This window comes from Phaethon lepturus, unplaced genomic scaffold, assembly GCF_000687285.1.
Source record: "Phaethon lepturus isolate BGI_N335 unplaced genomic scaffold, ASM68728v1 scaffold12553, whole genome shotgun sequence".
NCBI classification, from domain to species: domain Eukaryota; kingdom Metazoa; phylum Chordata; class Aves; order Phaethontiformes; family Phaethontidae; genus Phaethon; species Phaethon lepturus.
In genome coordinates, this window is record NW_010531279.1 from 67,696 (window position 1) to 83,432 (window position 15,737).

General features: G+C 42.7%; 1 protein-coding gene across 1 annotated transcript in view; it reads right to left on the bottom strand.

The window, feature by feature from the left end:
- The window catches only part of RBFOX2 (RNA binding protein, fox-1 homolog (C. elegans) 2), a 57,209-nt gene that overhangs the window by 20,996 nt on the left and 20,476 nt on the right, over positions 1-15,737 (bottom strand). The window contains 2 exon segments of the mRNA XM_010284504.1: positions 857-949; positions 10,614-10,667. Coding sequence (XP_010282806.1) covers positions 857-949; positions 10,614-10,667 — 147 coding nt within the window.

A 15,737-nucleotide genomic window follows, 5' to 3' on the forward strand; every position in this document is an offset into this window, starting at 1 on the left:
AGTGAAGGGCCCTAAACGCTAAACCATTGAAAAGGGAAATAAAAAAACAAAAACAAAAAAAAGCAAAATATGCAGACATCTTACTCAAAAACGGTGGCTTTTTTATTGTTTTAATATTTGTACTTTTTTTTTTTTTTTTTAAAGAAAGAGGGAGAGAGGGAAGACGCCAGTTAGCCTTCAGCACAGTGGACCACCAAACTGGTCAACACCAGGCATGCCCGATATGTGGCCATGTTGGCCAGCCAATGTTAGCTTTGCACTCCCCTGTGGTGAGAGCTAGAAACTTTAAGGATTAGCTTTCACCTAGCCAACTCTTGACTGATGGTAAGTCAAGAAACCAGTGGTGTGTATAGCACAGCCCACACAGGGCTTCTGCCCTGTGTCTCCCCTGCCCTCCCACCACGGGCATCATCTCACACTTGCATGGAGGAGAACTGGCCTCAGAGGAAAGAGAGGATACTGGCTGGCCCCCTGCTTTCTTTTTTGGACACAGAGTTAGAAGTCAGACAGTAGTCTTTCAGTTAGTTTTGTTCAGGCCTGGTAACAGGAAATTGGAGCCTCGCAAACTGAAGCAAAGGAAAAATAAAGACAGCAGAAGGGCAAAAATTTGGAGTGGGTGGGAAAAACAACTTAATAAAGAAGAAAGAAAATAAAAAAATACCCAAAACAACAATAAAAATATTCCGTAGGGGTTGTAAACTTCTATACATTTCAGTGCAGGGGGGTGAAGGACACAGACACAAACACACACGCACACACAAGACTGGGATCCAAATGTGAAATAAGTGAGGCAAGACACAAAAAGAAATCAAAAGAATAAATATAAAGAAGAAATTGAATTACTGAAGACATGCACCTCGATTTTACGGCCCTCTACCACGGTGCCGTGTAATTTCTCCCTGGCCCTGTCTGCATCAGCACTATTCTCGAAAGTTACGAACCCGAATCCCTGCATGCAGCGGGAGAAGGGGGGAAAACATGCACATCGTTATATATTGAAATACTGATCTCTAGGTAAATAGAGAAAAAATATCACAGTATGAAATTGACATCAGCACAACTCAGCAATAACCTCCTAGAGTCACATTGTTGGTTCATGCATGTTTCATAAATGAAAGAAATTAAATTTGATAAAGGAACTGTAATCATAATAAGAATAATAAGAGTAATTAAAAAAGAAAACATAAAAGCAATTGAGGCCAGACCAAAAAAGAAGTACAAAGTTACTCGACACAATTTTTTTGTTCGTTTGTTTAACACTAAACCCTGCTCCAACATAGGCAAGCTGGTCAAGCCCAAGCAGGGCTTCTCTCCCCTCTGCTATTTAACACACATGCTTTGCAGGACCCCCCGCCCACCCCAGACACAGTACAGGACATTGACACTGAGCAGCACTTCGTTCTCTTGAGAAACTGCTATAAGAGTGAGCAGCGATCTGAGTTCACGCCTGGCACCAGGAATTCTGTGAAGCTTTGGGCAAATCAAACACTGAACCTTGCTTTTCTCACCTGTAAAATGGAGACAATAATAATTACCTACCTTAGAAAACTGTTGAGAGGAAGGGCTGTTTGTAAAGCATCCCTTGTGAGCTCTTCAGGGCACAGCTGATGTCTACTCCTATGCCTGTACTGTGTTGGACTTGAGTGTAAATCTAAACACCTAAATACTGATTCATCTCTAAAGGCAGGTTTTGTCTGACGCTACTGACCTACTGCTACCTCCCTCCCACCCTGCTACCTATCTTACTTGGCTTTGTTTGGAGGTGGCAACCTCTGCACTGTGGATAGTAACAAATCTCTGCCTAGTTAGACCATGAAGTTTGAGAAAAATTGACATGCCCTGACTGGAGCAACCAAAGGCTCATGGACTACTAAAATGTGCCTTTAGTTAGACGAATTTAGGTTTACCACATCCATGAAGGCACATGCAACGCGCCTGTCCTACATGCTCATGCTGCTGCCAACTCATGCAAGTCACATCACAGGGCAAGGTAAGAAGAGATCATGCTTCCTTCCACAGAGATGAGTATACCGACATTAAAACAGAGCCAACGTGACTAAGCGAATTAGGATTTAACTAGTAACAAACAGTATCTTACTACAGACAACTGTGATGAGATATTCTTCATGCCATTAGTAGGGCCAAACAAAAAACTTTGTTGCATTACGCTTTTAGGGTATCTTAAGAACAGGAGTAACTGGCTCCTGTGGCTTGGCATAAAGCAAATACCAGCATCATGCACAGAAAGTGATCTCTGCTGGCTCCGATACCCTCAGAGGTGGGAAGAACAAAGCTTGCATCTGATGTAATGGAAACTTCTGGTATTAACTGGAGAGCGAGGTGATGTTAGTGATCAGCTACGCCTTGTCAGGGAAATGGCATGCTAGCCTTGCGGCCCCTGCCATGCAGCTCAGGGTCAATATGTATGGACTGGACATCCCCCCTCCCCCCAAAAGCATCTTGATTTCTAAGCCCTGTTAGCAACAAGACACAAGCAAGGCACCATTCTCTTAAGTGCTTTTTAAAGGTCTTTACAATCTTAATCTTAAAAAGCTCAAGCCATTTGCACATGCTGGCCTTTATCACCCACAGCCAGGTTTCCAGCACAAAACTGTTACACATTTGTAACATGCAGGTTGGTTGGTTGGGTTTGGGGTTTTTTCCCCTTTTTATTCCTGAACAGCAATAATAAAAGAACTTGGCCAAGTACTGCAATGTTGAGATCAACATGAGCATGCCTTGGGGCTCCGACCCAATAATCTAAAGCTTCAGATAATTTCATTTCTCCAGCTATACAAAAGCTATATAAATAACAAACTGATGCCTTTTTCAGAACAGCATAAAAGTTTTCTGTTTAAATGAATTAAAATTGGAGCTACAAGAGATCAGGGCTAAAAAAACAGCCCAACCACGTGTAACTCTCAAATATGTTGCAGGGAACCAGGGGGAGTGTGGGGGGTGTAATAGCAAAGCTGATTATGAAGGGACAGGGTATAGTGTCTGCTTCAAAGAACCCCTATAGAGAAAGGCAAGATTGAGAAAGAGAGCAAACACCTTTCCCTCTGGTTCTATATAATGGGGAAAAAAGCATCTTTAAAAGATTGGGGGGGGTGGGGTGGGGTGGTAAAGACTGCAACAGGAATCTCTATTTCCCTCTTCTGTTTTTACAGAAATTAAAATTTGTTTGTTCTAGACAAGCCTGTGGAGACCGAATAAAATTTAAGTCTTCAGTGGTGATGTGAACTGAAAGTTGGAGAGCAGAGGGAAGGTAATTTTTTAGACATTAATCTGTGCAGGCTAGAACCCAACTAAGACTATTTTAATTCACATTTGTTTGCAATTAGTGAAGCCTGTATGGGATTTTAAAAACCACATTATCGTTAAATATCTTTAAACTGATTAGGAATTTTCACTATTTTTAATAAGTTAAGTCAAGGTAGGGTACAATCCACATGCAGACTATATAAAAATAATTAACAATGTGAATTAAAACAATTAGTCCAATTCTGAGTAATATAATTAACCACAGTTTTTGTTTTATTGACAGATCAGTCCTTAGCTTGTGCAACTCTGTTGAGAACCATTTCAGGTCAATGTTGAATTAACACTTTACATAGTTGGCTACGGCAGAGTCAGTATTTATGCCCCCTTGGTCTGTCGTCTTAATGCGTCTCTTAGACATTCAAATTTTCATCAGGAAAAACAGGTGAGCCATGCTTAACATTTTTGTTATTTCTAACTTTAAAAACTAGCATTTACATATACATTTTTTTTTTTACAGGGGAGAGAAAAAAAACACACACATAATTTTAATTCCTTCTCACAGATCACCTGTAAAGAATAGGGATTAACTTGTACCTAAATACATATACAACAAACAATTCCCAGTTTTCCCTCCCAAGGTTGTCTTGCCCTTGGGAAAAAAAAAAAAAAAAAGGTGGCAGATGTCCAATATTCACTAGCTTAGCTTTATAGCAGGTACTGGGTTGCTCCATACTAGTAGGTATGGAGCCAGAGGAAGGGAAGATGCAATCCTGGGTGAAGAAAAAGACTTAAAGTTTCTAAAATTTAGATTATACAAATAGCTTGGGTTTAATAAGGCTGTTATGATAACAAGGCTGAAATTTTCAACAATTCCTCTCCACCAGCAACTGCCAGGAACTTCTCCCAAGCAGAAAATAAGTTTAAGCCTCAGTGTACCCAGCGAACACTAAATAACCCCAGCAAACATTTTTAGGACTGGTCAGTAATTTGCAGTGCCAGACTAACCCCTTTTTACCCAAAGGCTTATTCAAAGGGCCTGAAGAGACCGAGTAACTGCCACCCTTTTAGTCTGGCCTCAGACTCTGCAATAAATAACAAGCAACATGATGAGCAGTGAAAAAAATAATAAATATATATAGTATTTGAACGTTTCCATCTCTGAAGAATGAGAAAGAAAATTTACCATGTAACCGTAAAGGGAGAAATCAAAAGCAGACGGTTCTCCTGGGTGTGGCCAGAACACAGAAATTAAACAAAAAACAACAACAAAAAAAACCCCACTAAAGTAAAATAAAATAAAATAAAAAAGAAAACCAAAGGAAACTAAACAGAGCCCCTTGAAATCCATGCATTGTTAACCCTTCGTTTGTCACAGAGTTTAGACCAGTCACCTCAGCAGCAGCGTCTTTGCTTGAGTACCAGTGGAGCATGCAGCCAGCAACTGGCCTTGCTGTCATCTGCTGCTGTGCTCATTTTTAACCATGTTTTTTCTCCCACCCCACCCCACCCCTGAAAATTTTAGGAGCCTGAAAAAATGGCCAAGGAAATTGCAGTTTAGGCTACCTTTTCCCAAGGTATTTGGAGGGAGTAGGAGGGTTTCAGCTATAATCCACCTGAGATGAGCAGGACTGAATGCACTGACAGAAACACAGCACGAAATTCAGCAACATGTTCTTGAAGTTACACACACAAACGCATGCTTTAAACTGGTGAGGGAATCTGTAAAGCAAGCTGCCACCATTTCAGCCGGTCTTCCAGCTCCTCCCTGCCCCTGTGACACACTTTGGGTGCATTAAGGCACATACACATACAGCACTTGTCCGTGTACCTGTGCAACCTGGTGAACCAGATCCAGGGATTAATCTGGCTAAAAAAAACCCACATAAACTTCAAAAAAACCCCCTGCAGGGCTATTTTTAAGCAGGATCATTTCCCCAGTCCAGCTTGTTGTGTTGCTCCACTGCCAACACCTCCTGCGAAATCGAGGAGGGGGCAGAGGCTGGGAGCGAACGGCGGGAGCCCGGCCGGCAAAGCTGCTCAGTGAGAGCTTGGGGCTTCAGAGCAGCTCCAGCAAACTCAGGTCAGGGGCTTCATGGCCCCGTGTTGTTCCCGGTTGTGTGCTCCTCCTCCTGCCCTCGATCAACCGTGGATCTTACTGTGTGGTCTGTAAGGTCAGCTAAACTGGCAGAGGACAAGCTCATTTCTCTCTCTCTGCCTTGCTGCATCAGTTTTTCCTGCTAATTTAGCACCCTGGATTCAGCTCACTACACAGTGAAACAAGCACTACTGGGAAGGCGCTCCCACAGGAGCAGTAAATCAGCTTATACTACCAAGCCATCAACTTCAGCCTTAAATAAGCCGGTTCAGTGTAGGGACTAATTTAACTCATTAGTTTAGTATTGCAGAGTTGAAGGTATAAAACTGTACTTCACTGAACTAGGATGAAGGAACACAGGTCATGTCTCCTTCATGCCAATGGCATTTCAAAGGCATTTGGTGACCTGAGAAAGCAACACTGGTCACTGGTACTTAATTTGTTATTAAGCTGCTTTGTCTATTAACACTGTTCGTATTTCTGGCTCAAGTGATGACATCTGAACAAAAATTATAAAAATAGAATTAAAATTAAAACAAGACCTCTAATTTATTTGATGTAACAAGGGGTTGTATCTATTTCACTGAGTGGAAACTAAGCCCAGAACAAGAGTGGCTCAAATCAAAGCACCCAATCCATTCAAAGAAGAAATAAATGCATGTGCAAATGTACAGTCTTTCAGGCACAGTTATCAAAACCTAAATTTATATTCTTATCTTAACCTACAGTTAACTGCAAACATAAAAAAAACCTATGTGTTTCCACACAGCTTTCTACCCGAGTTTTTAGTTAGCACAGGTTTACTTATAGAACTCCACTTACCAATAGATGGAATTTCTTAGTGAAGTCAAGATGTAAGCTACTATACAACCAATTCTTTAATTAAATATGAAGCACTTCTAGACACTTCAGTCCTATAAAAGAACTTGGAGATCTGGGTCTTCCATGTGGAAGGCAGTGGGGGACATAAACTTACACTATCCTGAAACTACGAGCTTGCAATCTGCACTAATATGAGCTCTTACCATCTAAAAATCTTTAAAAAATGCTCACTCTTCAGCCAAGACTTTGTTGTGTGCTTATGCACTCTTAGTGTCTGAATATCATCAAGGGCACATCTTGGAAGGCCACACAGTACACAACCGATGAGCAAAGAGCTTGGATTCCTTTCGCCTGCAGCTTTATGAATGCCACAGGGTACTTGTTACGCAGGCATTAATGCTGCAAATATGTCCGCTTGTTCGGGTCAGCACAAAAAAAACAGTGCCAAAATACGCATCTAGAGGATACATCTCCACTAACAAAAGGAGCAGGAATCCTCTCTCTCCTGACTTCCTCTGGAGATGTTTTACTCAAGGTTCAGTGAAGTGCACAGTAAACTGCAACCATGAGCCGAATGCTATTTAAAGGCACTTACATGGGTCAGAACTAGAAATGTAATGGTAAACAGGACAAATGAAACAAACAGCTAGTTTCCTGGAAGCAAGTGAAAAAAACCAAACACATCAAGGGAAGACTGATGTCATTCTATTAAACAAAAATAAAAAAAATTAAATTCAAGGGATGTTTAAAGTTTGCATCTTGTTTCTCATGCATAGCTGTCATGGTTTAACCCTTGCCAGCAACTAAGCACCACACAGCTGCTTGCTCACTCACCCCCCGTGGGATGGGGGAGAGAATCAGAACAGTGAGAAAACTCATGAATTGAGATAAACACAATTTAATAGGCAAAGCAAAATCTGTGCATGCAAGCAAAGCAAAATAAGGAATTCATTGAATTCATTCACCCATCATCAGGTAGGTATTCAGCCATCTCCAGGAAGGCAGGGCTCCATCACACATAACGGTTACTTGGGAACGCCATCACTCCAAACATTCCCCCCCCCCCCTCCCCCCTTCTCCCCCCCCTTTTTGATGCTAGCCATCACCCAGCTTTGTATGCTGAGCATGACATCATATGGTATGGAATATCCCTTTGGTCAGTTGGGGTCAGCTGTCCCAGCTGTGTGCCCTCCCAACTTCTTGTGCACCCCCAGCCTACTCGCTGGTGGGGCGGTGTGAGAGGCAGAAAAGGCCTTGACTCTGTGTAAGCACTGCTCAGCAATAATGAAAACACCCCTGTATCATCAACACTGTTTCCAGCACAAATCTAAAACATAGCCCCATACTAACCACTATGTAGAAAATTAACTCTATCCCAGCCAAAACCAGCACAGTAGCAAAGCAGTTATCAGTGTGAAGTCTACCAGGGCCTGTACAATCCTACTAAACAGCTTGACTCTGAGCAGAAATTGAGTTAGGAAACAAGAAGTCACATTGCTTTGAAAGGAGAATCAGCAAAACTAATTATTAACTGCCTCCTATTCTGCTGTGATACAGAAAGTCAATAAATAAAATTTCCTCAGCCAAATCCAAGAACCTGAGGCGCGAAGTGGCTGTGATGGACGCATGCTGCTCTCTCTTTGGTCACCAAACTTCCTAAATACACAGAGATCCTGAAGATGCAGCCAGTTTGATATAGTTCCCCCAGGCTGTTGAAGAAAACTGCCTAGTCATCTCAGGTGGATTCAAAAGGAAGAATGCAACCCACACACTTCCTCCAGTCTCTCCTACCAACCAGCACGAGAGCAGTCCCAGCAGAGATCTCCTGCCACAGCTCAGCAGGGACAAAGCGCTGCTCAACCCCATCATACACTGGGTGGGAGCTAACCCAGGGCAGTTTGGGATTTACCACTGCACCTTTTAAATATTTACAAAACATATACACAGAACTCTACAACCCTTAGGAACCCAGGGAAGGGAAGGGAGCATTGAGAACACAGCACAAGGCAGGCAGCAGGAGCATCTGCTTTCGGATTCCCAAGAGAGAGGAAGAGGAGAAGAAGAGAGAGAGGTTTCATATCATTAGATTAGAATGGAAACCACAGGGCAGGAAAATGCATTCAGATTTTTTTTTTTTTCCTGAGGTGGAGGAAGAACCCAAGAGTGAGTGAGTGGCCTCCAGAAAGATCCATTTCCTTTGCTTCACCATCAGATCACCAAACTGTTGTTTTTCTATTATTGTGTGAATACCAGGTGCTTCGTGCAGCTACACCCCACTCAAACACTGGGGCCTCCCATTTTCATGCTAAGCAGGAATAATCTTGCATTCTTTTTAGAACAGTAATTATTTTGGGTAGAGGAGGATGCAAAGATACAACAAAATTACTCTTTGGATATTTTCTCATTCTGTTCAGATTCTGCTCCATCCCTCATACTCAGTTTTGCAACTGCTTTTTGCTGTAAGATGACAAAAAAGCAGTAGAAAACTGCATGGTCCAGGACTGGAAGAACATATCTTTGGATCACTTTCTTTTTTTCATATCTTTTTTAAGGGTTCAGGATAAAATTTGTCATGGAATTCTTCAGCAATAATTTTTGTTTTAACTGAAAACCAGAAGCCTTGGGCTTTAACAAGTGCACAAGAAGGTACTTTTCATAGTCATAAATCAAGTCTTTACAGAAAGCCTCCAACGTTAGTGTTGCCTACAAGGGAAATGGCAGCCGTGGGTGTTTAATACAGGGCTGTATGGATGGGAGAGAGAGCAAGTGAAGCTCATGTGTAGAGAGGAAAACACTGTTCTGGAAAGCACAGGCAGCGGGGGACAAAGGATAGAGCTCACCACTTTGCCAGGCCAGTTATTTTTGTTCTTTTGCAATCACATCCAAACAAGTAGGTATTTGATAGAGGCCAAAGGCTATTCCCAAAGCCAAACAGAAATGACTAAAATCAAGACTAATTCACAGACAGCTCTGGCCTATAAATATCAGAAGAACAGCAGAGCAGAGTAACTATTTACAAACTCAGCATAGCTGGTTGTTTTGGTAAAGCATATAGATTTTTATCCACAAATGGAAATAAAACTCTAAGCCCTATAGACATTTACTTGTTCAGATTGTCTTATTAAAAAAACAACACAAAACCAAAACCATGGTATTAAGCACAAAGGATGGGGAAAAGGCTAACACTCATTTATTTTGTATACACATCGACTGTTTTCTGGTTTCCAGCTAATACAGACACTGAAGAATTTCAGAATGCATCTTGGGCAACATGGGTGGAAATTTGCAGAGGGCTCTGAACACGAACATACCCCGAAATATATGTTGAAGCAAAGAGGCCACCTGAAGACTGTGAACCTCAAATCCAAGCAAAAGGCATAGACTCTAAACCAGAACTGCTTAGCTGAATTGCAACTTCAAAATCTCTTGTGTGCATGCACTCATGTGCACACACATGTGTGGGGGGAGGAGGGAAATTTTGTTTTAATTGAAAATGGGAATCTTAGCATTGATTAAGTCAAGCAGAGTATAGACATGCACTGTGCAAGCTTCCCCCACAGAGCTTTGGCAATGCACCTCGCTCCTGACCTGCAAAACTCCCTGCTATTCCAGTGCTGAACCTCCTGGGCAGAGAGAGAATCACATCAATTTGTCACTGTGGTGATACTGGTTACGTGATGAGAACCAATTGCCAATTAGGACAAAGATCACTGAATCTCTCTGCAGCTGACCTGAGCAACATTTGAAATCTCATCTCCAGAGAAATAAATTACCATTAACCCTCAACAGAACCTCTCTCAATATATCTGTCAGATGAAAATAGGTGTGCGAATGCAAATTCAGTGGGGAGAGGTCCACATGGGGCAGGGCAAAGGGGAATGAAGATGCTTATATTAAGCATCAAATATCTCAAACATGAAAGGTCAGTATCTCAGAAGTGCCAAGTAAGTCTGCAAAACAGAGTAAATAAAATCCTTTCACATATGAGATATGACAGTGTTTCTACAGAAGTATTTTAATGCAACAAAAATGGGGGCGGGGGGGCACAGTTAGGCTTTGTTCTTACAAGTCTCCCATCACACAAAGCTGCTTTACCTTATTCTGCCTTCCCCACAGGGCACCCATTGCTAGCGCAATGGGAACAGGTTGGGATGAAGGCTCAAGTAATGGACTCCCTCTTTGTTCAAAGGGCTGGTGAATCTGATCCCACATTAAAGACAGGAGTGTCTAGGAGCATTTGTACATGCTGGCCAAAAGTGACCATGCTCAGAGTCTGGAGTCAGAGGGAACAGGAGACAGTCCCCAAAATAGCTTTTCCCTTCCCCCATCACACTAATTCCTGCTGATCTCTACAGAGTATATTCTCTAGGCAATGAACTGCCTTTTACTCTGCAATCAAAACAAGAGAAGCAGGTACAGAAACAGGACTTACCTTGGAGCCACGCTCATTAAAGATTATCTCTACATCAAGGATTTTGCCGAATTGCTGCAGAGAGACAAGGGGGGGAAAAAAGGTTTATTTTTTAGCAATCCATTTCTCCTACCTTTTGGAGGCTGGCTTAGTGCAAGAAGGTAGGTGAGAATATTTCCATTTCTACCATACAGGCAAAGGCATAAAATCCCAGTGACATGACCGAGTTCTCTCAGGTTAGGACATGCAGATCCTCCTGGTCACAGACCCCAGGTTTTCTCACAAAAGTCTAAAGGAAGAAAAACAATCTCCAGAAGAGTTTTAGGGATTTGAGGTGGCTTTTCTTTTCCCCCCTTTTAATCTAAACAATTCTTTCTTCCCTCATTCTACTATTTCATCTAAGACATGGTTATATTATTTCATCTCATCATCTATCAACATTTCTCAAATGTAATTCAGCATTTCGTCTTCCTCCTGAAGTGGCTTTCACAAAGAGAAACTTAACAGTGATGTCCTCTGGAGGGGTTAGTCACATAAGACTCACAACCTCAGGGATTCCAAACTCTAGATCTCCTTTCCTCCCCTACCCTTTACTTCCCAAAACTCCAAGCCTTCAAAAGAATTGATTGCAAATTCAGAAACCATGAAAATGGCTGACTCCCAATAGTTTGTTTTTCAGAAAAAGATCATTCAACTTCAACCGGTAACATACAGCAGGCTGTCAATAACCTATGCAAGTTTATCATGTATGACTTCTGCCTCAGCCTGGAGATCCCAAGGAGAGCAGGGCCCCACTACTCTGCACTGTTTCAACAACTGGTTCCAAGGAGCTCTCTACATAACACAGAGCAAAAATAGGAAACAAGAGCTATAAGCTAGAAAGGAGATTTGCCACACTCTGTGGAGCCATATTTGGATCACATCCTTCACCTTGGAACTTATTAAAATACTTTTACTGAGCTGGCCAGACTCAAACCAGTAACCTGTAGGTAAAAGCATCACCACTTCAACAGAGTCCCACAACGCTCTGTCCTCTGGAAGTCTCAGTGTTGTAGTTCCAAACTGGAGGTCTGCTCTCCAGAAAGACAGGTCTAAGATCTCATTTTCAAGAGCATAGATACAGAGCAGTCTTCCTTATAGAGACACATATTGTGCTCAGACAAATGCTGTATCTGAGCATTTTTCCTACTCCATTACTTATGAAAGCTTCCATCAACACAATTTTGATGTCACTGCTTGCAGAAGATTTAGAGGTGGTAGCAAATGAAGGAAGGGTCAACAAGAAAAGAAAGGATGGTTTCACATTTAGGAAAGATGATGAACACAGCATCCGAGCACTGGGACACTCTCCACTTTGCCACAGTGCTCTTAATATAATATTTGCTTTTTTTTTTTTAAAAAGTAGCATTTCCATTCAGAGTCAAATGGGTATAATGCTCATTTTGTGGGTGCCCTGCTTGAAAGACTTGTGGTGAGATTTGCAAACATGGAAGATTTGCAGCAGTGAGCCATGATGGCTGAGGAGAAGCTCTGAGTATGTAAAGCAGTAAGAAGGTATTAAGTCCCTTGAACAAGTATTCCACAACTGTCTTTAAGCAAACAAAATGCTTCCAACAATTCTAGCAATAGTTTCTGTCTGCTTCCATTCTCCGTTCTTAAAAAGGAGAGAGTTATATTCTTTTACAAATGTTGGTTCACAGATGTTGTTTTTACTGTTCTATTGTTTCAGGACAATACTTCATCTTCTATTCATCCCAAGAACAACTGAATTCACAATATTCCACGTTACATGAAGTTTGAATAATGCTAATATAAACATGCATCTTCCTTGAAACCTCAACATCTCAACAGCTTAGGCTTGATCCATGCTGGATCCTGTTTTGACCACCGCTGTGCCAATCACAGATAAAGCACATTTTCTATTTCTATCCCATGCTTGGTGTGGGCTTGTCTATAAAGGAGATTAGCCGTTGATTGTTTTTTGTTGCCTTTGTTGCATATGGCTTGGGCACTGCCATGAGAGACATCACTCGTGATTGCTTTCTTAGTAGACTATTTCAGTGTCATTACACGACAGGGGCTGAACCAATTTAACAGCTCGCCGCTGCTGAAGGCCTGTCCCTGCTCCCCTGTCCTTCCTTGTCTGGCCTCACCAACTTCCTAAAGCTGGCCCCAGTTTTCATTCTCACCTGTACATATACTGATACAGCTCACCAATCCTGCGAAAAACTAGCCCAACAAAAGGAATAAATACAAAGTTTTTGATGATTTACTGATCTGAAGTGGCTCAAAGGGTCAGGTGAGCATTATGGCTCTGAGAAGCAAAAGGGAGTGGAAAGCTGTACACCCTGCCCGAGAGCAGGATCTGTCCCTGCCAGATCAGCTCAGCTGCCTAGCCTTGCCGCACATGCTGAAACAGTCGGGCTCTCAATAAATGCAAATGCCAAAATTATTTTCAGAATCTTCAAAGCCATCAAAAACCACCGTTTTCTACCTCATTAGAATCATCTTGAAAGAGAACAAACTGTGCAGCTTCTGGTGCACAATTATGCCATGCCATCTTCCCCTTTCTCCACACCCAACTGGGCCTGGATCCTTGGGTATTACTGCCAACACTGCCTGCCATCCCCATTTGGCTAAGCTCACCGCACAGGGTTTCCACACCAACAGGAAATCCCATCTTGTGTGTTTAACTTCTTGTGGCTAACAAAAAGTTGGCGGTAACACTGAATGCAAGGTCTAGGTTTTGCACTGAATGCAAGCTAGGTCTGACTTAGCTCCATGGGAGGTGACAGGGCTGCCTCCCTGCCCTGTAGGTGATGGAGGTACGTGGTCTCCTAGATGACAGAATTAAAATCACCAAATCCAGTCGCTGCAGCGAACACATGCTTGGCATCTACTGCAGTGGGCTAGATCCACCCATGTAAACTGCCCCAATCTCTTTTCTACCTAGGAGTGTCCAAAGAAGGGCAATAAAGCCGGTGAGGGGTCTGGAGCACAAGTCTTATGAGGAGTGGCTGAGGGAACTGGGGTTGTTTAGTCTGGAGAAGAGGAGGCTGAGGTGGGACCTTCTCGCTCTCTACAACTACCTGAAAGGGGGTTGTGGCGACAAGGGTGTTGGTCTCTTCTCCCAAGTAGCCAGCGATAGGACGAGAAGAAATGGCCTCAAGTTACGCCAGGACAGGTTTAGATTGGGTATTAGGAAAAATTTCTTCACCAAGAGGGTGGTCAGGCATTGGAACAGGCTGCCCAGGGAGGTGGTTGAGTCACCATCTCTGGAAGTGTTCAAAAAATGTGTGGATGTGGTGCTTCAAGACATGGTTTAGGGAACATGGTGGCGCTGGATTCATGGTTGGACTTGATGATCTTGAAGGTCCTTTCCAACCTTAGTGATTCTGCGAGTTGTGGGTGTTTGAAGAGGCAGAAGGGAAGGACCTGCTTGTGAGAGAAGGAACAGAGACAACAGGGGCTAACTGCTGAACTGAGGTTTGCTGGGGAGGGGTTTCCTGCTCCGTGAAATCTCCTGGAAGAAAGCAGCATGGACACAATGCGGGAGGACATGCACTGGGCTCTTCAAGACTCTGCTGTAGCTGTTGCCACAGCTGCTCTGACAGCTTCTAACACCATGGCTCTTGTCCTCACTGCTGCAACAGTTACAGCAGGTCCAGCACTGGAGGCACTTTTTTTTTTGGTAGCGTGCCAGAATTCTCCTGAAGAATGAAAGCAGGAAAAAAGAACTAGTTCATTTTAACAGTTTATCTCTCCTTCAAAGCTGAATCTAATTTTGTGGAACATAAAAAGGCACTTTGTTCTCTGATGGTGCTTGCCCTACCAAATGTCAAAAGCCTGCTGCAAACAATGGAAGTTTTAAGTGCTCCTTAGCAAAACGTCACAAATTTTCTATGGAAAATACTAGGACGTCTAAATACAAGGGTCAACACCAAATGCCCCCATAGTAACTTTTTAAAATCATGTATACAGGCATGTTTGTATTTTCCAGCAGACAGAGGGTCTGGCCAAACAAAACAAGATCCATGCTTAGGTCATCCATGAGGACTAACCCTCTAATCTCTAACCTTGAAGACATGAATTACTGTTTTGAGACCTGATTCGTTCACTCAATGATTACCAAGAACTTCTACTTACAATCCTGCACAGCAGCAGGGAAAATCCTCAGCCAAGTTCACAGCCTCTGAAGAAGGCATTGCAGGACTACACATCTCAAATGCTGCCCACCATGACTTAAAACGCTTACTATGTGACCAAGAAGTCAGCATCCCCCATCACATGTCAGGTCATGCAATAAGCCTCCTCCATTAACTGCTCATGCACATGCTATACCATGGATAAATACACACACACACTCTCTTACAGTCATGCCATGGCATAGGAGCTATAGCATCTTGTCTTAGTCTTCCATTCCCTGGAATGACACTGTACCAGCTTTTAGTTATTTTTCTGTAAAGCAGGTAAATGAGAATCGTCTCCTCTACAATGGTAGCAGGGGCTGTTGGAAATATCATCTTTATGCCTCTTACAACTGTTAGCAGACATCAGCTATGAGGAGAACCCAATTTTCATGCTTGAACATGATGTACCTTATCACAGATGCAAGGGCATTGTCCAAGGAAGGGTATATGCATGCTGTGTGTTTCTTTCGACCCAGGTGACATGAAGGCAGCAGGTTTTTCCAGCAGAGGCCATAACTATATGTACTATATATACATATACATTATGTATAATAAATTTGAGAGATCTGGCACCAGAGAGCTTTCGCCTTCCAAGGCGCTGACAGTCTGGTAGGGCCCCTCCTGTATGCTCTGTTCGAGCTGGCCCTGTCCCCTCTCCCCGTCTAGACCTTTCAAAATCAGCTCCAAAACGTGCGAGACAACCCTACAGATGCAAACAACAGGCAATACAGGGCAAATTCTCTAGAAATCATGGAACAACAAAAGGTAACAAGAGCCCCCATTCAATAACCTCGCATTCTTACAAGAGAACTCCGTATGCCCAAGCAGCTTTGCACTGGCCCTACAAAATTCAGTTAGAGAAGAGTGCAGTGAACTAGTTAAACCTCAAAGTTGCCAAACAGTCCATTCTCAAAGATGGTTGAAATTTAAATTAGCAAGGAAACCAACGTTCTAT